At 45.6% G+C, this 25,381-nt stretch overlaps 1 protein-coding gene across 5 annotated transcripts in view; it reads left to right on the plus strand.

Moving 5' to 3' along the window:
• Positions 1 to 25,381, plus strand: part of PUM3 (pumilio RNA binding family member 3) — a 965,563-nt gene that overhangs the window by 329,182 nt on the left and 611,000 nt on the right. For all 5 annotated transcript variants that reach the window (XM_069625739.1, XM_069625741.1, XM_069625737.1 and 2 more), the window contains exon 7: positions 23,855 to 23,921. In XM_069625739.1, coding sequence (XP_069481840.1) covers positions 23,855 to 23,921 — 67 coding nt within the window. The remainder of the gene's footprint in view (positions 1 to 23,854; positions 23,922 to 25,381) is intronic.

Below are 25,381 nucleotides of genomic sequence, written 5' to 3' on the forward strand. Positions count from 1 at the left end.
TGAGGGGGTCTAGGGTTTGCTTTTTTAGCAGAGGCAACACCCAAGATTGTTTCAAGTTGGTGGGCTCAGTGCCTGATGCAAATGAAGCATTGATGAGTTTGGATACAAATGGGGAAAGATCTCTGGCCGCATCTTTTATAAGCTGGGCTGGGCAAAGGTCACCCTGGCAATTGGATGGCTTGAGTGAGAGGATGACTTTCTCTACCTCAGGGATGGAGGTTTTGGTGAACATGAATCGACCAACTGAGTCATGTACCTTTTGAGGGGTGGCGCGGGGGGGGGGGGTCTGTATTAAAATTGTTAGACTGGGGTGGGTGAATGAGTGTGGCTTTTTTCTTAGCTATTTTATTTTGAAGCGCAATTACTTTATTTGATGGTGCTTGTTGTATGTCTGAGCACCATGTTTGATCTTAGGAACATGTGTCCGGAATATGGATAGGGGACTCAAATTCCTTGAGGATGGTAAACCATTCCCTTATGCTCGAATTAGCGTTAGATATGCACTTATTGTAGGAGTTGCGCTTGGCCAGGTAAATTTCCTTTTTGTAATGAGAAGAGATTTCCATTAGTTTATTTTTACGATCTTCTGAGGGGAATAGCCTCCAGGAGGTTTCACAACTCCTCTTAAATTGACGTAAATACTTTAGTTTTGGGGTGAATCATTTATTTAGATGGGATTTAGGTTTGCTTGGTCTAAGTTTAAGTGAGGCAATGTTGTCGAGTGTAGTTTACATAATGTTGTACTCCTCGACGAGCGTTTCTGGGTCTAGGTGATCAGATAACTGGTTGAGTAGGTAGGATAGCGGGAATCACTTTGTCCAATGTGATACACTTTTTTTTTTAAAACATTTTTTATTCCTAGTTAGACATGCTGGGGCCATGGTAGGAACTAGAGGGAGTGGTCTAGTGGAGTGCTGGAAACCGAAACGCCACGGAGAGGAACACCAGATTGTGTGCGTTGCTTTTAAGCTGGCCAAGAGCTCCAGGAAGATCCTGCGGACTCCCAGGAAGCAGGACTGACCGAGCCTGAGCCATCTCAACAGAGTGCTCGACCGCAGATGCAAGCAAAGTCCGTCTCGACAGCCAGAAACCTCTGTGGTGCTGTTTGCGGTAGACGCGAGAAGCTGAAACACCGAAGTGCCACTTGTTTGGAGATTGCCGGTTGCGGTCGGTGACCTTCCCATAAGACCTCGCTCTTGTTCCCACGACTGAGGCACAGGATCTGCAAAGCTGCACAGGAACAGAAGTCATCTGCTGCACTCTTCTTCAACCTAAAGGTACAAGAGAACGTGCCTCTTGTCGTGTAGCTGCACTCTCTCTGTTGGTGAGACTTGTTGTAGTTGCTCTGTAGAGTTGCTGAAGGTTCTTTACCTCACAAGCCTAAACATCTTGTGACTCTACTTTGAATTCTTCTTTTCTACAAAGACTTCAAAAAACATTGAGAGACTTTGAAGCACCTCTTAAGAGGTAGGTAAGTTTCACCTAGACTTTTGCTCAATTGACTTTGGCATAGCCTGGCTCCCTGAATGACTCTTCTTCTGTGTTTGGCCTTCCTTCCTGGAAAGGGTTAACTAACTTTACATTGTTTTTTTTCTTAACAAAAAAGTACTTACCTGCTTTGAGAATATTTGTGAGATTTCCTCTGTCATAATAACCTTTCCCTTTGACAAACTCTTAAGTGTGATTCTAAACTAACAGTAATATATTAATGTCCAGTGTCCTAGTTAGTAAAGTCACCTGAGGGTTTAGGAACTGTGTGCCATCCCAAAAGGGTACTTAAAGATTTAGAAATATTAGAGTGTATTTTGAAGTGGATTTGTGTTACCGTTATATTGCCCCTTCTGAAGAAGGCTCATTCTAACAGACTGATTAAAATTAATAATGGTTTACTCAAACCTTGTGGGTAAGAGTTTATATGAATATTTGTCACTGTGAATCTCTCTAACTCCCATACAGCTCACATTGACTCTCTTAAAACAAGTCTGGCTGCTCAACACTCTACCAACCTGTGTAGTACAGACTTATAGCAAAGGTTGGGTTCCTATGGAATCATACAATTACTACGCCAGATTTACTGCGCCGGGGTCTCCCTCTGCATATATAGTCTGTGAAAAGGGGGTCGAAAAAGTCTGCATTTTCGGCCGGCGCAGTAAACTGGGTCTCAGTAATAACATAGATCCATTCCTATTGCCAGGAGGGCCGGGTTGTTGTAGTGTACCCAGAAGGTACTGCATACAATTTTTAACCGGACCCTCTTCCGGCCCTGCATCAAATGCGGGCTACGGATCGTCTTTGTGGAGGACAAACGTCAATGTCTCCTGCCTGCACCTGGATCACGAGGATGGGTGCAAGATAAGCTTGGGCTTCTCGAAGAAGGCAAAGAAAGACCGGTATATCAGGCCGGCGGCATGGCTCATGTTGAGCAAGGCCTCTGACCCGTGCTCAGAGCAGGGTCTTGCCTCACTCGGGGCCGGTCGGTCCGAAGAGCGGTCTCCCGCCGGGAGGTGAAAGTCATTTGAGGACGCCCCACCCGTGGGGGATCGAAGATAAGAACCGTAAGTCCGATTCCACCGGGTTCGCTGCAGATGCGGGTCCCAGGTTGGATAGGCCGCGATCACCATCTCCTTCTCCATAGCCAGCTTGCCACCGAGCTCCTCCTCAGAGGAAGTCATCCACCACAGCCAAATTACGGGACAAACCCGCAAAGTCAAGGCTAGAGTGTTAGGCAAGATTTGGATTAGTACCCTTTGGGTGCACTACAACAACCCTGAACTCCTGGCAATAGGAACCCAACCTTCGGTAGAAGCTTGTACTGGACAGGTTGGTAGCGTGTTGAGCAGCCAGGCTTGTATCAAGAGGGCTCAGTGTGCGCTGTAGGGGAGTTAGAGATTCACAGTGACTAGTATTCAAGCACTCGCACAAGGTTTCTCGAATAAAAATGTATTAATTTATCAGTCAGAATAAGCCTTCAGAAGGGAGCAATATAAAAGTAACACACAAATACACGTCAAAACGACACTCTTAGTTTCTAAATCAGTAAAGACCCTTTTGGGATGGCCCAGTGTCGAAACCTACACCCTTGGGTGACTTCAATAGCTAGGGTGCTGGGGACATTAATATCTTACTGTTTGCATTTAGAATACTCTTAGAACTTAGTCAAAGGAAAAGGTGATTAGAACAAACAAGAGACCACAAATATTCTTAAGCAGGCAAATACTTTTGGATCCCCCAAGGAGATTCATTCAGTATAACAGGTTAAGACAAAGTCAATGGGCAAAAGTCTTATATGGGCTGAAGTACTTCTGAGAGGTTAGTAGAAAGAGTCTTTGCACAATGTTTTAGAAGTCTTTGAAGAAAAGAAGAATCAATGTAGGGCCACAAGCTGTTTAGGCTTGTGAGTAGTCGAAGATGCAAGCAACTCTACAATAAGGGCTAAGTTCTCTCAGACTGTACAGTACCTATTGAAGAAAAAGTGCAGCAGAGGACTACTGTTCCTGGGCCGCTCTGCAGATCTCACTGTTCATGGGCCTCAGTCGTGGGGACAAGAGGGAGGACTTCTGGGGACTCCTGCACTGCAATGGGAAGGTCACCGATCGCAACCGGCAATCTTTCCAAAAAGTGGAACTTCAGTGTTTCAGCTCCTCGCGACTACCGCAAGTGGCAACACCTTCTGGGGTCCCACACTCTGTTGGGGCTCATGCTCGGTCAGTCCTGCTTCCTGGGAGTCCGGAGGATCTTCCTCGAGCTCTTGGCCAACTTAAAAGCAGCGCACAGAATCTGGTGTTCCTCTCCCTGGCGTTTCGGTTTCCAGCAGCAACTCTTTGGAAATGCAACCAGCTGCGAGAGAATGTCCATGTGGCTTACTTTGGAGTTGATAGGTCCCACTAACTCGAGGGGAGAGGTCGTCCTTGCAGGGGCTTCTCTGTCGATGCAAACTTGGTGTTTCAGCACTGCAGCAGGGCTTCACCAGGCAAACCAACGGTCCAGGAGTTGCAGCAGGCGTCCTCTTAAAGTTCTTCAGTTCCTTCGTCCAGTGGTCGACTCTTCCTTCCAAGCCAAAACAACTGCCCTTTTATACAGTTCTCTCCTTTTCATTCCAGCCTAGCTGTCACTCACCCAGCAGGGTGGATGTCCTTGCCGGACAGTCAGCCAGCCAATCCTCAGAGTGCATTTGGGTCTCCTAGGAGACTAAGCACAGGGAGTTTCGGGCACCTCCCTCGCTTCCTGCCTTCCTTAGACACCCTGGAGCCAGAGGTGGGCTTCACTCATGAATACCACCAAAGGCAAAGTGAGCAAACCAGAGTAAATCTCAAGAAGGTCCTTTCCACAAAGAAATGGCGAAAAGACAACCAGGGCCATTTTTACAAAAATGGCGCCCTTGGGTGCTTTACTGCAGCTGTAAAAGTAGCCCGCGGTAAATGCACACCATGGCAGTAAAAACGAAACCACTGCCATTCAGTGAGGAAAGGGTAACATGAAATTGTTACATGAGAAGTTAGACAAAAGGGATACTAGGTAACCCCTCCAGCACCCTATTGTAAGATGGTATGTGCTGGGTCTAGAAAGTTACACATTTAGGTAAAGTCTATTTCACTTTACTGCTCTGGGAAACAGTAATTTATCCCAGTGAAGGTATTTAAAACTTGGGAAATCGAAGACTCCCCTGTGGCACTGCACAAAAGGTGCTGTGTGCCACAGTGTAAAAGATGATGCCTATGGAGTTTGTCAGACTCCACAACCAAAAGAAACTGAGTACAAAAATCACATTAAAATACATGAGTGGGGAGTGGAGGGGTCTCACTCTCTCCATGTAAAAAAAAAAAAATCAAGTTCTCAAAATCCAGCAAAGTTGGTGGGGGTCTCTAAGGTAGAGGGAATTGGCACATTTCTGTGAATTCTCCCTGTCAAAAGCCTGTCATAATGTACCCACAAAGAAATTACAGCCTCTTAAAGGAGGTCCCTGAAGAAGTGTGCAGCGATTAAGTCAAGAGACCAGTGAAGTCACAGGAAGTAGATTTGACGCACCAAGAAGAGATGCCAAAGAAGGAAGTATATAGACCTTATAGATTCTGATGACGAAGTAAACAATTGAGTGACATTTCATGTGCGGAATGAAGATTGCACGTATGAGAAGCACTGAAGAAAATGCAAGCTGTTTTACAAGTGTACAGATGTTGAAACGCAAGCAGACTAAGTAATCCTGAAGGCTGGCTAGAAGTAGTGAATAGACTGCAGGCAGTGCGATATATATATCTGCCTTTCGGCAGTCAGGATTTGTCATGCGCCGATTTGGAGTGCCCAGAGCACAAAATCAATGGACCTTTCCCTAGACCTTGTGCGTTTCCGTTTGCTCGACACGTGTGGAGTCTCAGCGGTAGGTTGTGTTTGGTGTGGTGGGTAGTGGAAGCGCTTACGCCGCCGGGTGTTGTTCCTATAACAGAGCCGCCGGCCTGTCTATTGGGTTTGGGGGGCCTGCACCAGGGAAACCAGATTATCCCTGCCGCCTTCGCCGTCGGATACCGCAGCGTTGCTGCCATTGCTGCCATTGCTGAAGGCACCCTCCATGGCTCGAGTTGCCTGGCATAGTGGGCCCTGCGTTTAGTTGATCGGTCCTTCAAAGTCTTTTGTTTGAAGAGTCTACATGCTCGACAAGAACCCTCGACGTGGTCTCGTGGGAGACACAGGTTACACACAAGGTGTTTATCTAGCCATGGGAACTGCTTGTTGCACTTGAGGCCCAATATAAAGGGGGTCCTTTCCATAACGGAATGACATGGCAGCTAGGCGAAACTGTACGAAAAGGGGTATATGCATTCTAAAATGACCTCCCCCCAGAACCCCTACTCTCCCTACTGTGTGGGCCAAAGCCCGTAGCGGCCTTCCACGGCCGAAATGATTCTGTCGATGGCAGTCTTTCGATTGTCGTTTCTTCTTCACCGGCATCTGGTTGTATTGATAGTCTGTGAATATAAAAGGATAGGAAGAACTATTATTAATTTGATGATGATAAATGGCAATAGCCAAAAGAGGAACTCTGCTCTAAGCGTTCGTCTAAGGAACCTCAGGTACAGGATTCCCTATTCTCAAAGAAGAGAGCTGCGCCATCTTCTGTACTCCCACCTCCAGAAGATTTGGGCATCGCACCGCCACCAAGGGTCATCCCTAGTTCTGCAGAATGGTCTTCTGCTGGTAGTCACGAGGAGGATGTCTTTCATGGCTGATTTTCTATGAAAATAATCCAGATTACTCAAGTTTGTACAAAAATTGCTTCTTTCATCAGGTGTTATTTGTACCCAAGACATGAAACAAGCAACAATACAGCTGAAATAAGACATTAGTGAGAGGCGTCAACCCTTGCAAATTCTTTAAACTTCAGGTAGCACTGCCGGTCGGGTAACTTAATTTCCTAGTCAAACTAAGAGAAATGCACTTGACCCATAGCAACGAAAGACAACAAATTAAAAATGTTATTTCTGTAAAAATTGCCACCCAGAGGCAATTACTGCAAAATAGATGCTTAAGTTTCAAACAACTCTTGCAAATGCTACTCGCCCTTTATAAAAATGTACTCGCTAGGCGAGTGGGCGAAAAGACTTTGCGAGATATAGATTAGTTTCTGTAAAACGTTAGTTCTATAAATGGACACAAATGAATAGATATCATAAAAAGGCTCAAACAGTTTGGCCAGCTGTCTCCTGCAGGTGGTAATATATAATACAATCCTAAAGCAAAGCGAGCTCTACAAGCTAACTATTGTGTTTGGTATTGCATTAGATCTGTAGACATAGACTGGCTGGAACTATTGATCATTACTTTGCATAAGCATCTAGTACACTTTGTGTATTCATTATGTTAGAGGAAAGAAAGCGACTAAGCGTGGATTACCTAGCAGGCAAGGAAATGGGCAAATTATTTGGAATGTTGTAGTTTGTGGTCCTCTCACTTTCAGGGTTTCCTGGTATAAAGCAACAGGGTGAAAATAATTTCATGGAGTGTTTGCTCATGGGTTGAGCACTACAAGATGTATGCAACCTGCAGGCTACAGAACTAGGTTTGCCATCAAGCATCTGATCATGTACATTTTCAAAAGTGTTTTGACGCATCTTCCCCATAAAAAAATTATAGTTGACACTTTGAAATTTAGATACACTAACCTAAACTTTACTGTAAAGCATGGAGATTATGCAGACAGTATCAATACTGTAATTATGTATTATGTAACAACTTACATTTTAGGAATGGAATTGCATGACTGTATTTTATTGGCACATACTGATCTTTGCCAGACATGATATAGAAAGCTTAATAAAAGTATCATCCCGATTACTTCTGGTTTGCAATTATTTGAAAGATATAAAGATTCTTGCCTAGCACGCCCACACGTGCCTTTGGCACGAGTGTAGGAAATGAATACTGCTGTACTTTCTCTCCCCATTAGCACTTAAAGTGAACAGAGAAAAGAGGGTGAAGAGAGCACCAACGGCAAGCAAGGAATGCAGGGCGAGCTGTGCTTTCATTGGAGAGCAACTTCAATAGCTAACTTTGCTACGCAAGTGTACATTTGATTAGCAAACCTACAGAACTGCATAGCAAATTGCTATGCAACACTGCTTATTTTATGCCTTGCAACCCCCTACTAAAAGGTCTTGCCCCAGTGAGCCAGTGCAGGATCAAGATCCAACTGTCATTGAACTATATGACCAGGACTCTGATCATGAGGATCTATATAGTCAGGAGGCTGCAGACCCTTATGGAGATAATGAGGGTGACCCAGATAGTCATGTACAGCATCGACTCCCCAGTGGATAATGATCCCCCTGTGGTAGACTCGCCCGTGGATAATCGGCCTCTTTTAAATGAAGTACTCATGAAAGCAGCAGAACACTTACAAATATCTAATCAAGAAGATCCACAGGACAAAGATTTCGTGGATGGAATCTTGGGAGATAACAAGGCTGTCTCAATTTATTTCCCTACTAAAGTCCGTCCAGCGAAAAATGCAACCTTCGCTAGAAACACCAAATCCGACGCGAGCGGTGAACCTTCGCATAGAGAAACTTTTCAAGCCTGCTCCATCTGAACCGCTGTACATCGGGGGTCAACTAAAGCCGGACTACGACAAGGAAATGGGCAGGTAATTCCCTAGCCTCTTCCTGAGGCTATACACTATGGGCAGAAAGGTTGCCTCTTCCGCTGCTTTCCAAACCAGAATAGCTATTAGCTCTACTCTATTAGCCAGGACAAGGTCTTGGCTTTACTCTCCTCAGTCCCGGAACCCCTCAAGTCTCAGTTAGCACTAGTGGCTTCAGAAGGAAGGGCAGTTTCCAGCTGCTTGCTAAAAACCAGTTTCGACTCAGCATATAACGCCGGCAGAATCATATCTGACGGAACCATTATTAAATGTCATGCATGGTTATGCCAATCCGGTTTTAAACCAGAGACGCAGGCTACTCTCATTAACATGCCCGTCGAGGCCAATGTTCTCTTTGGCAAGGACGTCGAGGATGCCTTGAAGACAGCCAAGGAAGTATGACTCTAGTCATTGGGACAATTGACCAATAAACCTCCTGGCCAAAGGGGAAATGGCAATTTTCCCAGAGGGGTTCGAACTACAGCCAAAGTCGGGGAACAGCGTGGGGAAATAATGGACAAGCCTCTCAGAATTACCAAAGATGGACCGTGCAAGTCTCGCGGTTGGGGAAGGGGTTCCTCCTCCAGAGGTGGTACCCCTCCTCAAACAGTGACATCCCGCTTCAGGTGCCCTCCCATGCCTCTCCGGTAGCAGGGCGCATTTCCAACTTCACCTAAGCATGGGAGGGAATCACCTCAGACAGATGGGTGCTGTCCACAGTAGCAGGCGGATATTGTATAGAGCGACCTCAGAACCACGCCAAAAGACCCACTTCAAAGAAGACCAGTGCATCCTCCTCGAGGAAATCGCCACACTTCTTCTTAAGGACGCCATCGAAATTGTCCCGTCCAAGGTAAACGGGGGTATTTATTCAACTTTCTTTCTTGTGCCAAAGAAAGATCTAACAATGCGCCCAGTATTCGATTTGCGCCCTGCAAACAAATGTCAAGCCACAAAAGTTCTGCATGACTAGGCTACAAGAGGTAATCCCTCTACTAAAAAGGGGATTACATGGCAACACTGGAAATGAAAGATGCCCATTTTCATATTTCAATGTTCGAGCGCACAGAAGATTCTTGCATTTCAAGATGGCGAACCAGCACTACCAATTCAAGGTGCTGCCCTTCGGAATAGCATCTGCTCCAAGGGTATTTACAAAGGTACTGGTGGTGGTGGCAGCACACCTGCGCAGCGAGGCAACCCCAGTGTACCCTTACCTGGCTGACTGGCTTATTACAGGGGAGTCTTCCCTAATTTACAGGCAAAACATTAAAAGAACCATCAACGTTCTCTTTCAATTGGGCTTCTTCAACGAGAAGAAAATCAAGCCTAGTGCCAAGCGCAACCAAACAGTTCCTAGGAGCTGTTATAAACACACGTGGGGTTGGTCTTTCTGTCAGAGGAAAGAGTCCAAAACATGTTACTGCAAATACCGTATTATCAGGCCGGCCTCCAGATAAGGGTGCGCAAAGTTATGCGTTTGCTAGGCATGATGGCATCTTGCATTCACCTTGTACCTCACGTGTGCTTGGCATGCGACCCATGCAGGAGTTTAGCGAAACAGTGGTCTCAGGAAAGTGGTCAGTGGGACGATATATTGATCGTTTCACCAACACTAGTACAAAATCTTTGCTGGTGGACACAAGAGAATCTGCTGAAGGGGAAACCCTTCTACGATCCGGAAGTTCAGGCGATTGTCACAACAGATGCCTCTTTTGCAGGGCGGGGGTGCTCATTAACTTTACCACACAGCTCAGGGTCTGTGGTCTCAGGTGGCAGCACATAACCACATCAATCTGCTGGAACTACTGGCAGTATTCAAAGCCTTGCAGGCATTCGAGTTTCACCTAGCAAATCAATCTGTGAAAGTCCTGACAGACAGCACTACCGCAATGTTTTACATCAACAAACGGGGGGGAGGGGGGGGCACACGTTCTCCAAATCTGCCAGGCTCGTGCAACAAATTTGGAAATGGGCACTCAAACGGAAGATATTCCTATTGTGTCAGCACGTTCCAGGGGAACTCAACGCTGGCAGACTCATTGAGCAGAGATCCCCTACCAGAGGTGTGCGAGTGGCGACTACACGCAGGGGTTGTAGAACAGCTTCGCTCAATGGGGTTTCCCCACAATAGACTTGTTCGCTACAAGTGAAAAGTCAATTTCCAGACTTCGCGTCCAGGTTCCCCTAGCCAGGATCCATGGAGAACGCCCTATGGATGAACTGCTCAGGGAAATTTGCTCTCATGTGGAAGGTAAACAAGAGCCACAAGGAACAGGTGACGTTTATCCTAGTTGATCCTATGTGGGCAGGACAACCATGGTACCCACATCTGCGCAAACTGTGCGATCCATCAAGCTCCTGTGCCTGTACAGCCTACTCACTCAGCACGGGGGTTAACCGTGCACCCTCAGCTTCACGCAATGATCTTGGCAGCATGGCTCCTGAAGTCCTAGTTTGGGCATCTTAACCTACCACAAAGGTGCATGGATATCTTCAAGAAAGCAAGAAAACCTAACACTAGGCACTGTTACTTTGACAAGTGGAGAAGATTTGTAATTTTGTGCCAGTCTAAACCAATTAACCCCATAGAATGTACTCTAAGTAGGCCTGAACCGCAATGTCAAAGTATGCCATGAAGTCCTCATCCCATTCAGAACATGGTTCACCATCCTTTGGAATGTAGCAGGTGCCTTCTTTAGTCCAAAAGGCATAACCTTAAACTGGTAGAGGCCTCCTTGGTTTTCTCCTTGGCATGGTCTGTCAGTGATATTTGCCAATAGCCCGAGGTTGGGTCAAATGTACTGAGGTACTTGGTTGAACCAAGCTTGTCCACCAGCTCATGTGTTCTAGGTAACGGATGGGCATCAGTCGTGGTGACTGCATTAAGGGCTCTATAGTCCACACAGAATTTCAACTCCTTGGATCCTGCCTTTGGTACTAGCACAACTGAACTGGACTAGACCATGGACTTGTAGATGGCTCTATTACCTGAGATCAAGCATCTTGTTGACATTCCTTTATGTGGGTTCTACCATGGTCTGACATTCTGTAACCTCTGATGTTAAGTGTTAGGCAGAATTGCATGCAGTACCCTCTGCGACCACCACACACAATTAGGACTACACGTGTAAGCAAGACCAACCTTTGTTGTAAGTCTGTACCACAGTTTTGTTGGTAGCGAGCTGAGCAGCCAGGCTTATCTCAAGAGTGAATGTGAGCAGTACAAGTAATTACACGGATGACTTTCAATCAGTGGTTCAAGTAGACACTTATACTCAAGGTTTCTTGGTAAAACACTTACACACAATCATTTAGGAAACATTCACTAGAAGGAGGCAATTTAATATCATATACCAATATTCTACATAGTTTTTGAGACAGTTTGAGCTCCCCTGAAATTGGAGCCAAATAGCTGTTCAGTTACTTAAAAGTGAGCAAAAAGGCACAAGGTAAGTAGAATAGATCACATATACTTGGTAGGCAGTGCAAATAGTGTCAGTTGACCAGAAGAGTTCAGTTCAAGTCAACAGGCCAGGCCGAAGTCAATGGGTTAGTGTTCTGGATAGGAAGGAGCAGTTCTGGTATGAAACGGTAGAGTCTTTGCAAAAGTTCTGAGAAGTAGTTCAGTTGAAAAAGAATCATATGTCGGGTCACAAGCTGATTAGGCCTGTAAATTGGGAAAGTTCCACAAACTTTCACCGCGAGAGTGGCGTTCTCTCAATCAGGTTGGCACAGTACCTTAGTATGAAGAAACAAATGCAGCTGAAGTTGATTCCTGGCAGTTCCTGCACACTGTTCCTGGGCCTCAGTCATGGGGACAAGAGGGAGGACGTCGGGGGACTTGTGCACTGCACTGGATCGTCGAAAAAGCAAACAAGATGCAGTCACTTCAGTTCCGGTAGCTGTAGATTCAAGAACCAAGCTGGTGTCCCTCTCCCTGGTTAATACTAACCAGACTTGAGAATGGTATCCAGGTGTTTTAGGAGTTGATTGGTCCCACCAACTCAAAGGAAGAAGCCGTCCTTGAAGGAGCTTCTCTGTCAAAAGGAGTTTGGCAATTCGGACCTGCAGCAGGGCTTCACCGGGCCAACTAATGGTCCAGGAGTTGCAGTAGCCGTCCTCTTGCAGCTCTTCGGTTCTTTCGTTCCAGTGGTCAACTATGCTTTCCAGTCCGAGACTTGCCTTTTAAACAGTTTTCTCCCTGTCATTCCACCCTAGCTGTCACTCACCCAGCAGGGAAGCTGTCCTTGCCAGACAATCAGCCAGCCAATCACGCCAGAGTGCATTTGGGTCTCCTAGGAGGCTAAGCACATGGACTCTCAGGCACCTCCCTCACTTCCTGCCCACCCCAGACACTCGGACACCAGAGGCGGTCTTCAGTCCTGAAGCCTGCCAAAACGCACAGTGACCAAACCTGGTTTGGCACGCAGAGACCAACACTCGAAGGACATTTCCAGAATGAAATGGTGAAAAAAGACCGGCACCTGTTTAAACAAAGGGGCTTAAGGTGCCATCTTTAAAAACATGGCTCCCGTGATTTTTAGCTACCAGTGTTCGCCGTCGGAAAAAATCTTGGTAGTTCATTTCAAAACCACTGCCAATCGCCTTTTCAATAGGAAAGGGTATCATTTGACTGCTACATGAGTATTTGGACAGAGGGGATACTATGCAACCCCTCCAGCACTCCATTGTAAAATGGTGTGTGCTGGGTGTAGGAATTGGGAAAGACAGTTTCACTTTACTTTCTCTGGGAAACGGTTCATCCCAGAGAAGGTATTTAAACCTTTGGGAAGTCTAAAGACATCCCTCTGTTACTGCCCTGAGGGTGCTGTGTAACGCATATGAAAACATGATGCCTATAGAGTTATCTAAAACTCCATAATCAAAGAACACAAGTGTGAAACGCACGTCAAAATACATGCAAGTGTGAAAAAAAGGCCTACACTCTTTCCAGGTTAAAAAATCAAGTCCTCAAAATCCAGCAAAGTTGCTGCGAGTCTCTAAGGTGAAAGGAATTGGCACATTTGAGAATTCTCCCTAACCAACAGGTAAACAGTCACCAGTGAGAATCTTATGCTGGCCCCAAGGGGGTCAAGCCTGGTGATGGTGAAAACAGAGGGGCAAACTGATTTAACCCAGCTTTGCACCACTCCTGTTCCAGTGTCCAATCAGAAGAGATATTAACTCCTTTCTTCACATCTAAAGGTTGTCCCCTGAGGTCAGATAGAGGCTCACTCTCCTGCTCCTCTTGAGCAGAGGCTAGAAGCAAAGCTCCCAGTTCTGGTCTAGAGACATAGGCCTTTAGGCGGTTGGTGTGAAAGACCCTGGGGGCCTCCTTAGGGTTGCATCAAATAACTGACCTCTGGTTTTCCCACCACCTTGAAGGGTCCAATCCACTTGTCCTATAAGGCCCTCTGCCTTGTAGGTACCATAACTAGCACTAGCTGGTCTTAAGTCAATACAACCATGTTGGCCTTTGGTCGTGCCAATGCTTCACCAGAGCCTGACCTGCTTTCAAGTTGTCTAAAGCTTCTGTCATATGTCATTCTCCTTCGGCGACCCAACACATAGTCAGTGACTCTGACTGGCTTGTGGGTAGGAGCACTCTCCAACCCCTCCTTGATTAGGGCGAATGGACCTCTAACCGGATGACCATAGAGAAGCTCACAGGGACTGAATGCAACCCCTTCCTGAGGGACTTCTCTGTAAGCAAAGAGAAGGCATGGCAATAGAAGGTCCCACTTTCTTCTAAGGGGTTCTTCTAAAGCACCTATCATGCTCTTCATAGTTCTGTAAACCTCTCTACAAATCCATTGGTCTGGGGATGGTAGGCTCTTGAGAACGTGTAGGTCACTCCACAGGTTTTCCACATGGCTTGCATGTAGTGGGACATAAAGTTAGATCCCCTGTCGGAGATAACCTCCTTTGGAAAACCTACTCTGGTAAAAACCAAGTAGGGCCTTAGCCACTGCTTGAGCTGTGAAAGTCCTCATAGGTATGGCTTCAGGATACCTGGTAGGATGGTCTACCACAACCAATATAAATCAGTTGCCTGAAGATGTTGGAGGGTCTAAGGGACCAACAATGTTGATTCCTACCCTCTCAAAAGGGACTCTCACCACTGGGAGAGGCACCAAAGGTGCCACATTCTCGGATCCACTCTTGCCAGATGTCTGACAAGTGTGACAGCTCCTACAGAATTTATCTACATCAGACCCCATCTTGGGCCAGTAGAAATAAACGGAAATCCCTTCCTTGGTCTTCTTTAAACTCAAGTGACCAGCTAAAGGAATCTCATGGGCTAAATGTAGATCTGAGGTATCACTTCCTGTGGTACTACAAGTCTTAGTCTCCTGGGGTAGACTCAATAGGTTCACTGTAGAGGAGGCCATCCTCCCAGTACAACCTGTGCTTCCCTGGCTTTGCCCTTCCAGCTGGGAAGCTGCCTGTTGGCGAAGTCCTTTGAGAGTAGGACACTCTTTGACCTCTGCTGAAGTCTGCCTTACAGGGGTCACCTTCTGCCAGTAAAGACTGCAGCTCAGGATGGTCTTTAGGATCCAGATCTCCAACAGGGGGGAGGTGGTCTCTTCAGTAGCTGACTCCACCTCTTCTTGTTTGACCTCACACTCCGCCTCAGCTGGTCGAGTAGTCACAGGTCTGACTTTGGACTGTCCTCTCAGCGATGTCCTGGTTTGATGCACCAGAGTGCCATCTTTCTTGTTTCCCGAGACCTTGGGTTTCCCCTTTGTCTTTCATCTTGGAAATAGGAGTTGGCTTTTCCTGTCTACTGGGTGTTATAGGTTCTTCTGTAACAACCCACTGAGAGTCATTTAAAGTGAGCGCTCTGGCCTTCCTTGTCTGCTCCTGTTTCCTTTTAGTGGGAGGCCTGGGGGGTCATTGATACAACTCCAAGAGTTTTTAAGTCATTCCCGAGCAGGACTCTCCCAGGCACTTCACTTTGTACACTGACCGATATTCTAAGTCATATTCTTGCACTGGATGAGGTCTGGTAGTATTGGAACCATCTGGATAGGGACTCCAGCAAGCTCAGTGGGGCCTTTGGGTGCCTTAGTAACATCCTCGGGTTTGAAAAAGGTTTAATCCGCCACTGTGATGTAAGCCCCAGTGTCTCTCATGGCAGGGGGGGTCTCCTGACCATTTAAACGTACACTGTCCATGTAATATTCTTGTTATCTGGTATAGTTATAGACATCTACATTCTGCTGTTCCCACAGACCCAGGGACACAAACACTGGCAGAGACTCCAATGGGGTCTTCAGCCAATAGTTCAAAGTTTCCACTTACCATATGTACTTCTCCCTCAGGGATGCAGGCTAAGGAGGTGGTGTGGACCCCTGAAGGTTTACCCTTGCATCTGGGATCCCCTTTCACAAGGTCAGTTGACCCACAAGCATAACAATTTCCAAATGTTTTGACAAATGAGGGCTTCAGCTGACCTCCCTCTGTTTTGGCACCAGAGGTTTCACTAGACTGACCTAGTTCCCATGTTTGTGGCCCTCTTTTGGATGGGGTTTTTTAGAATTCTGTCATCTTTCTTGTGCTGCTTCCCCTCATACTTTTTAAGTGGCCCCAGAATCCTTGTGAGTAGCCCTGTTGGCAACCCACAGGTCAGCAGCTTTTGCTAGCTTCGTGGAATCAATCTCTTTTGTTAGCCAATTGCTGTCTCAGCTCAGGAGAGCAGGCATCAAAAATAGATTCCAACAAAAATGGATTTCTCATTCCATCAAGAGTTCATTCTGTAACCCTTAACCCAACCATCTAAGTTTTACAAACATTCAAACACCCAGGTAGCCCAAGGGGTATAATCAGTCTTTTTGAGGGTCCTAAACCTCTCAAGGTACTGGGAAGGAGTTTTCCCAAATCTAGCTATCAAAGCTAGCTTCACATGCTCATACTCCAATCTTTCAAGTTCCCCCACCTCCATTACAGCATCAGTTGCAACTTGGGGGAGCCTAGACAAAAGCCAAGGAATCAACTGATTCCCTGTGAAACCCTGAATCCCATAGTTCTATTCAAAAGCACCTAACCAATCCAAAATAACAAGCTTCACCTCATACATGCTCAGCTTCCTTAGGCATGCAAGGCCTCTTAGGACTGGAAGACCCAGAAGACTCTGGGATAGCAACATTTTCAAGAGACAATTTCTTCATTTCAAGAGCATGTTGCATTTCTATTTCCTTTAGTTTGATGTCCTGATGTTTGGTGTTAGCTTGGATCTGTAATCTTTTGAACTCTAACTCAAGTCTCATTATTTCAAGAGACACACATTGGGGACTCGGTGATGGACCTTGTGGGGTACCTGTGGCTAAAGGTTGAGGCAAAAGGGCCTGTTGAGGTACAGATGGGCTCTCTTCCTGAGACTCCTGACGCTTCTGACTCCTCAACAATATTAGAGTTCTACTCTGAATTATCATCCTCATTATCATTTTCCACATTTCCTGGGATAGTAGGTGTGACAGGCCCACTACGGTTGATCCACTGTTAAAATGATCAGGGCTTCTTCATATCTGGCATGTTACAATTGCTTTTCTAGTGGAGCTTAGCCTTGTGATGGTTTGTAATTAAACAAAAGTAAAGCAAATTCTCAATGTAACAAAACAATATATCCTCACCGCCTTCCACCAGTGTTAGGCAATGCTTGTATGCAGTGCCCTCTTGGAAAACTACAAACAACTCTGACTACAGGTATAGGGAATCCATCCTTATAAGCCTGTACCACAGTTTTGGTAGCGTGTTGAGCAGCCAGGCTCATTTCAAGAGGGGTCAATGTGAGCTGTAGTTTATTTATTCATTTGGTAATGTGCACCAAACCCTTAGGTAGCTGGGCGCAACAGTACAAGTAGACTTAAAGCTTAGTTACAGTGCATATTGCATGCATAAATATGCATACAGGGAATATATAATACTGCCATCACCGGTTACAGTAGAGTGGAGGCAAGTGCTTACATAGTAAGTGATACATAGGCAGATACAAGAAGTGTGGTCAAGCGTGTCAGTTAGGAATGGAGGGGTTGCAGTCTGGGAGTAGGCAATTAGTACGTAGCCATTTGAGTACATTGCGTCTAAATTTAGGATAAGGTTGTTCCATTCTAAGGTCAGGTGGGAGTGTGTTCTAAGTTTGCGCTGCTTTGACTGGACAGCTAGTGCCATCAGCCGTAGTACGTTAGAATCTAGGGTTCTCAAGCATGGAGGCATTGGCGGATCTCATGGGGTGGACAGCTGTTCTCCTGTTAATTCTTTCCCACAGGTATGGAGGTGCTAAGTTATTCAGACACTTAGAAGTGAGAGAAACTGTTTTGTTGAAGATCCTGTCATTTATTTTTAACTAGTGAACATCTCTTCTAAATTTAGAAATGTGCTCTCTGTTTGGGATATTCAGAGCTGCTCTTTATCCGTAACATATTTATTGGCGCCTGAGTACAGGGCGTTACAGTAATCTAATTTGGACATTACGAGGGCATTGGCCAGGGTAATGCAGCTGGTGCCAGAGGGCAAAGGTGTGCAGGCACGGATGAGTTTGCAAGTGTAGGCAAGTGAGTTGACTTGTTTCTTAAGGGTGAGTGAGGAGTCAAGGTGGAATCCTAGAGTTTTAACCACAGGAATCACCTTGATGAGATTGTTGTCGATATTGAAGGAGGCGTAACTAGGGTTAAGTTTAAGATTAGCTTTAGAGCCTAGAATCAGTATCTCAGTTTTATCGTCATTCAGGCAGAGGCCATGTGATGCCATCCATGCCTGAATGAGGAGGTATATCCTTTTTACCAAGTCAGAGTCATCTAGAAAGTTGCCCGAAAGGGGTATGAGGATCTGGGTGTCAACTGCATAAATTGTGTAGGTGACACCCAGTCTGTCCAACTCATCAAACAAGGGTGTAGTAAAAATGGGTTACATAGTGGGTGAGACACAAGATCCCTGTGGAACTCCGCAAGAAATTTGAATGGGGTTGCTGATGGGGAGAAGACTCTCATTGTGTGGTTAGCTAGAAAGGATTGGACCCAGGCTATGGCCTCCCCTGAGAAGTGGGCAGCCAACCTGAGGTGGTTACACAAGACTGCATGAACCTCCAGGTCGAAGGCTGCCGATAGGTCCAGGAGAAGTAACATAGCTGTTTTTCCATTATCCTTCAGTTCCTCAATTTGTGTCTTAAGGTCTAGCAAGGCTGTTTCTGTGCCATGAAGGGGGCGGAAGCCCGATTGCCGTGATCCTAATGGGTGATTGAAGTATTATTTGGATGAGCTTACAAATGTCGATGCGCCGCAGGACAAAGAAAAGACATCCTCTTAGAATAGGGTTAAACATTGTAGCCTTTATGGATGAGTCACTTGTGGTGTCTCCAACCGGGCTCCTGTGTCTGACCCACTCGGTACAATGTTTTCCCAAAGCCACTATTTGATTTTCTGGACACTCCGGGTATCTCCTGTACCAACTACGTGAATGATAGCCAGATTCTCCTACCCATTACAGGCGACTTTCATTGACACAAACGCGCTAGGAGAGGTCTACCACACCATCCAGGTCTGGATGACTCCTCACTCATTCCCAAAACAAGGTAGGGAAATCCCCCCCAGTGATTTATTTTTTTAATTTTTTTGTGGCTTCCCTGTTTATATATAGCATCACTCACTATGCCTTAACAATAAGACAAAGCTCCTTGGTCGGACCACAATCTTGGCTATTGAAACTTGACAGAGCATATACATCTTTAATTATTAATGGTAATACTATCCTAGTCTCTCTCGAAGTCAAAACCCTTGCTCTATTTGGACTCCAACTTGTCACTAACCAAGCAAGTAAATGCAATTGCTTCCTCAACAGTCTATACTGCGAAACGAACAAATGAATGCTTGCTGATCTTTGCTTTCATCTGACAGTTGCATCACGCTAGAACTTAGGATCTAGGTTCGACTACTGCAACTCACTATTTGTTGGTACCTGTGCTCGCAACATTAATAATCTGCAAGTAATTCAAAACAATGCCTTGAGAGCTGCTGTGAACATTCCTAAAAAAAAAAAAATCATATATCTGCAGTCAAAAGAAAAGTGCACTGGTTGCCTATCCACGAATGCATCATGTTCAAATCTCTTGCTATCATTCACAAGTGCATTGCCAACAATGCCCCAAAATGTCCCTAAAGTTCACCAAATGTCAATCCAACAGACCTACAAGCCCCTCCTCTATGCGTCGACTCTCCATACCGAGATTTAACTGTCGACGGTCAAGAGGGGATCGGCTTCCTGGTGATTGCAACTAAGAACTGGAATGCAATGCCATCATCACTACGATCCAAGCTCTTACTGTGCCTTCCGCAAGGATCTAAAAACCTGGCTATTTTGTGAAGACAGTGAAATTGGAGCCTACTACTAGCCTTCCTTTTTACAACTGACAAACTTACATGTAACAAAAAAATGTAATGAACTGCCTGTCTGTGTTTTTGTATTCTGGACGCACAATATAAAATGTAGAGATGATCCAAATCTCGCTCTCTCCCCTTGAGACATGCCTTCTGCAAGGTAAGTAACTGTCAGGAAAGTTACAGCACCAGTGAGAAACGGCATACTATGCTGCATCTCCCCACCCCACATAAGGTGGGGGGTGTGCTGATATCACAGCAGGGATTGTAGAAAGGATAACACGTATCCTTCTACTCTTGGGAACAGTAGTTCACACAAGCAACCCAAAAGAAAATGAAAGGGGAGCCCAAGGGCACCCCAGCAACACTGCGCAGAAAGTGCTGCGTGCTGCAATACGAAAATGCAGATGCACAAAAAGTTATACGAAAGTATGATTTCAAAACTAACATATGGAGAGTCCTAAAAAGGACACCCATAAAGAGTAAACTAAGGTGTGAGCAGGGACATTGTGTGGCCTTCCTCCCGAAAGTGGTCTTTGTTTATCATCTCTCTGAAAAGATCCATCTTCCGTTCCTTTTTCCTCCTCCTTCCAAAGCATTTGAACTAATCCATCGACTGGACCCAGTGCAGGCCCTTAGCTACTACGCCTCTTGGACGAGGTAGACCAGGAAAGGTGTTAAGCAAGATTTGGAGCAATACCCTTTGGGTGCAGTACAACAACCATGTCCTACTGGCAATAGGGACCCAACCTTTGGTATAAGTCTGAACTACACAGGTTGGTAGTGTGGCTGAGCAGCCAGGTTTATCTCAAGAGGGGTCAGTGTGAGCAGTAGGGGAAATTACGCAGAGATTCACAATGGCAAAGATCCAAATAAACACTTACACTCAAGGTTTGTTGATTAAACAATTATTTAACAGTCCGTTTGAATAAGCCTTCTTCAGAAGGGGCAATATAATAGCAACACACAAATACACACCAAAATAGTACCCATTTGGGATGGCGCACAGACACTTCATACACCCTCAGATGACTTAAATAGCTAGGACACTGTGGAGATCAATATACATCACGATTGCATTTAGAGCAATACTTGGGAGCATGTCAAAGAAAAGGGTTATAGAATAAACAAAGAGATCGCACAATTATTCGGAAGCAGGTAAGTACTTTTAAACCCCCAATGCAAAGTAAGTTGACCGGTTCCTGGAAGGAGAGGTTAAACACAATGTCAGAGGAAAGAAGATTTCTTCAGGTAGCCAGGCCAGCCAATGTCAATTGAGCAAAAGTCTAGGTGAGCTGAAGTACTTTTTGTAGGTGAATAAAAGTCTTGCACAAAGTTTTAGAAGTAGTTGTAGAAAAAGTAGAATCAATGTAGGGCCATAAGCTGTTTAGGCTTGTGAGGTCAAGAAGCTATGGGCAACTCTAAAGGCAACCAAGACGAGTGTCAACTGAGAACATGTAAGGCTATACAACAAGAGGTAAGTTCTCTTAGACTGTACAGTACCTTTTGGTTAGAGGAAATGGTTCCAGCTGGCTGCTGTTCCTGTGTAGCTCTGCAGATCCTTTTTGTTCCTGTGCCACAGTCATGGGGACAAGGAGGACTTCTGGGGACTCATGCAACACAATGGCACGGTCAGCGACCGAAAAGGACAAACTTCTATTCAGCGGCACTTCACGAATTCAGCTCCTCGTGTCTCAGCAAATGGCACCACCGCGGTCTCACGGATACCACTCTGGACTTTCCTCTCATCTGGGCTCCAGCACTCTGTTGAGGTGGCTCAGGCTTGGTCAGTCCTGCTTCAAGGGAGTCCGTGGGATCTTCCTTCAGCACAGGTCCGTCTTAAATGATGCACTCAATCTAGTGTTCCGCTCCCTGGCACTTTGCTTCCTGCAGCAGCGAGGAAGTATAGCCAGCTCTGAGAGGATGTCCAGACAAGTTCACTTTGGAGTTGATTGGTCCCACCAACTCAAGAGGAGAAGTCGTCCTTGCAGGGCTTCTCTAGCCAAAATGAATTCGGAGCTTCAGCACAGCAGCAGGGCTTCACTGGGCAAACCAACGGTTCAGGAGTTGCAGCAGTTGTCTCTTCCAAGTTCTTCTTCGGAGGCCTTCGTCCAGTGGTCGACTCTAATTTCCAAGAAAAAAGCCTTGCCTTTTATGCAGGTCACACAGCAGCGTGTCTGTCCTTGCCGGACAGCCAGCCGGCCAATCAGCTTTGGGTGCATTCCTGTAACCAAGGAGATTAAACGGTGAGTTTCGGGCTTCTCCCTCACTTCAGGCCCATGCCAGACATACTGGCGCCAGAGGCGGGTTCACTTGTGAATCCTGTCAGACAACAAAGGGACCAAAACTGGTTTGGTGCACAGAGTAAATCTCAAGAAGGACCTTTCCAGCAAGAAATGGCGAAAAAAAGACCGGGCCATTTTGACAAAATGGGCACCCATGAGTGCTTTACCCAGGCTGCAATTGCAGCCTGTGGTAAAAACACAATGGTAGTAAAAAGTAAACCACTGCCACCAGCCATTTATTGTAGAAAGGGTAACATAAAAATGTTACATGAGGAACTAGACAAAGGGGATACTAAACCCCTTCAGCACCCTATTGTAAGAGTGTGTGCTGGGTCTAGAAAGTTACAAATGTAAGCAAAGTCAATTTCACTTCATTGCTCTTGGAAACAGTAGTTTATCCAAGAGAAGGTATTTAAACCTTTGGGAAATCTGAAAGACTTCCCTGTGCCACTACACTGAATGTGCTGTGACACAATGTAAAGATGATGCCTGTAGAGTTTGTCAGACTCCATACTAAAAAAGAAACTTAGTCCAAATCACATTAAAATACATGAGTGGGAAAATGGTCTCACTCTCTCCAGGTTAAAAAATGCAAGTCCTAGAGTCTAGCAAAAGTGCTGGGGGTCTCTAAGGTAGAGCGGAATTGCCACACTTCTGAGAATTCTCCCTAACAAAAGGTGACCAGCTTTTTGTTGGTTATGCTGGTTCCTGTGGCCAAATGGACCCTGTCAAGGTGGATCATCCTATGCATCTTGGAATGCTATGATCTGGCTGGTAAGGATGTGCCTGGTGGCCTCTGGGATCCAGAGGGCTTGCTTCCACCTCTGCTCTGCAACATGAAGTCCCTGTTCTAGACATTGCTGGGCGGTTGTGTGAGCTTCTTTGCACATGTTTGCTAAACATTACTGCTTGGATTCTGTCAAGACAGGATGCTCGTTTTGGCAGAAATCTCTTCAGTGTTTTCTGGTTTAGTGGATGTCCTAGCTCTCCACCCTCGTGCAGATCGAAGTGCAGGCTATGGGAGTCTGTCATATAGATGAGGGATCTGTGGCAGCAAGGAATCCATTACAAGAGCAAATTACTTGTCTCCATAATTGTCTTTCTGATGGATGATATTCCCACGGATTACTCATTCTTCGCCCTACGTGCCCCTCTTGGCAAATAGCTAGTGCACCTTGGCTCTGCAGTTCATCGGCATCAGAGTACTAGGTGGGAAAAAGGGTTGAACTAAGGTCTCTCTGCAGAGTGCCTTATATCCGGCATTGAGCACTTGGAGGCAGCGGGTGGAGCTGACCCAGAGCCATGTTGTGCGCCCTGGCCGCGGTAAAGTTTCTGAAGAGCAGCTGTGCTGGGAGATGGAAATCCAAGATGGGCAATCTGTCCGAGGTATATCTATTAGAATATTACCAAGAGGTTACTCATTTGTTCCTCTCTAACACAATCGCCACCAAGTAAACAAAGTATTGTTCGGGTGTTTGTGTATGCCCCTGAAGATGAATATATGGCAGCCTAAGGGTGCCCCGGGGATGTCCCATGGTAGGCACATCGTTGCTGACCTAATTCACATGCTCTTTTCGTGCCCAAAGTTGGAAGCCTTTTGTAGATCTGCTAAAGTTATTTCATGTTCTCTTTAAGATATATATGTTACAAGGTCAAGGCTGTTGGTCTATTTTTTCTTTATTAAAGCAGTAGTAATTGCCCTAATATTAATGGATTGCCACTGAAAGAATCGAGAACTCTCCCCCCAACCCCCCCTAAGGTCCCCAAGTGATTGCAATAATGAATTTCAGTGCAAACCTAGAATGTTGACTGCTCCAGCGTGGGGCCATTGTGGCAAACTTTATGTGGGGTCTCTTTGTGAACCTTTTGAGCCAGTGCAAGGAAGGTGCAATTGAAATTGGATTACACATTCTATATCTAAAACTGTTCATAGAAGCCACATATTTGCCCAACAATAAAATGGAATGCCATTTTGTTTTTAGGGACACCTCTCCTGGTGTTTCTTGTTGGAAGTGAAGATCTCATGTACATGGCTGTTAACATTCATTTTGTTTTGTTTACAGAACATTTGGTCGAGTTGAGCAAATCTAGATATGCCAGAAATATTGTGAAGAAATTTCTCATGTATGGGTAAGCAAATCTTTGTCTTTATGAAATGGAGAGTGATATATGTGGATTTAATGAGGTATTCTAAAACACATGGCTTCAATTTTGTGGTTTGGTCAAGTGGATTGGTATTATGAGCAGTCACATGCACTTGAACATTCTCTGACAGTTCTAGTCTTAAGAGTAAAAGTCAAAAGTGTTTTCTGTAGGCCGGACATTTGTTGCAGTTGGACACACAGCAAATAAACAGAAGTAAAATAATTTCAGGGCTCCAGTCGGTCTCTTTCCTTACACTGTGTATTCATTTGAGTTTCAGACACACTGTTCCTTCGTTGTAATGTTCTGTTACATCTCTCCCACAGCACGTGCGTTGGACCATAAACCACAGCACTGTTTTTTGGTGTGAAGTATCATCCTAGTCCTAACAAAAAAGGTTTTCTTAAACTTTTCTTGACTCATGTAGTGATACCAGTAGTCGTTCAATTGTCTCTTTTGGAGAAGAGCAAAGTAGAGAAGAATTTGTTAACCTAATATTGCTTTAAATAAAATGATGCCCCACAGGTTATTATTGAAACAAGCTTCATGTAATGTAAAGAAACTTAGAGTGCAACCATGGCCTGTAGGCGTCTAGGTGTTAGATACACAGCAGACTTTCACAGGAGCGGAGGGCCCCATAGTGTGAGGAAGGGGTAGTTGGAAAAGATACGTTTTAAGTACCCTGCGAAATGGCAAATACTCCTCAATCAAAGAGACAGAGGGAGTCTGTACCACAGGGTCGGAGCAAGCACCAAGGAAGAGCGGCCACCTAGTTGCGCTCCTTGATACCTTGGTATTCAAAGGAGCACACATGAAGATGAGCAAAGACATCTGTGTTAGGTAAGATTTTCATAGAAATAGTTAATCTTCCTGACCTGTGCCATCCCCAGAACTTTTTGCTTTACTAGTGGGATATTTTTCCTTTATACCTCTTGAGTGTGAAACTTTTAGTATCTTTTACTCTTTTTATGGGTGTCATTTTTTCGGACTCTCCATAGTCTTTTTAAAGTTCTCCAGCATGGGGTCTGGCATGGATTCACATGCTCATGAATATTCCCCGTCGTCAGGCCGGGAATCCTCGGTAAAGAAAGTATCAGTTTCGTTTCTGATCTGTCTTTTTTAGTAGTAACCAATCACTGATCTCTGGGTCATACTGCCCCCAGCCAATGACTGCCCTCTACCTAAGCCCCTCCCCTGGCAGCCATCCTCAGATTTTTACCGCACGTTCAAGTGTTGGGAGTCCTCGTGTTTTAGCTCTCGAGCTTTTACTGCGTTTTCGCGATCAACCACGAGCCAGTGTTCTGGTTCGGGGAAGAGGAAGTCCAAGAGCCCGGGTAAGCTTCTGGAGAGGCCCCGGTCGATCTCGAAGGGAGCCGAGAGGGAGCAAGGCGATGACCCTCCCCCCAAAGCGAAGGCCCAGGACGCACCTAAGGTGGTGAGGGCCTTGA

This window comes from Ambystoma mexicanum, chromosome 6p (assembly GCF_040938575.1).
Source record: "Ambystoma mexicanum isolate Mex_15411 chromosome 6p, UKY_AmexF1_1, whole genome shotgun sequence".
In the NCBI taxonomy this organism is placed as follows: Eukaryota; Metazoa; Chordata; class Amphibia; order Caudata; family Ambystomatidae; genus Ambystoma; species Ambystoma mexicanum.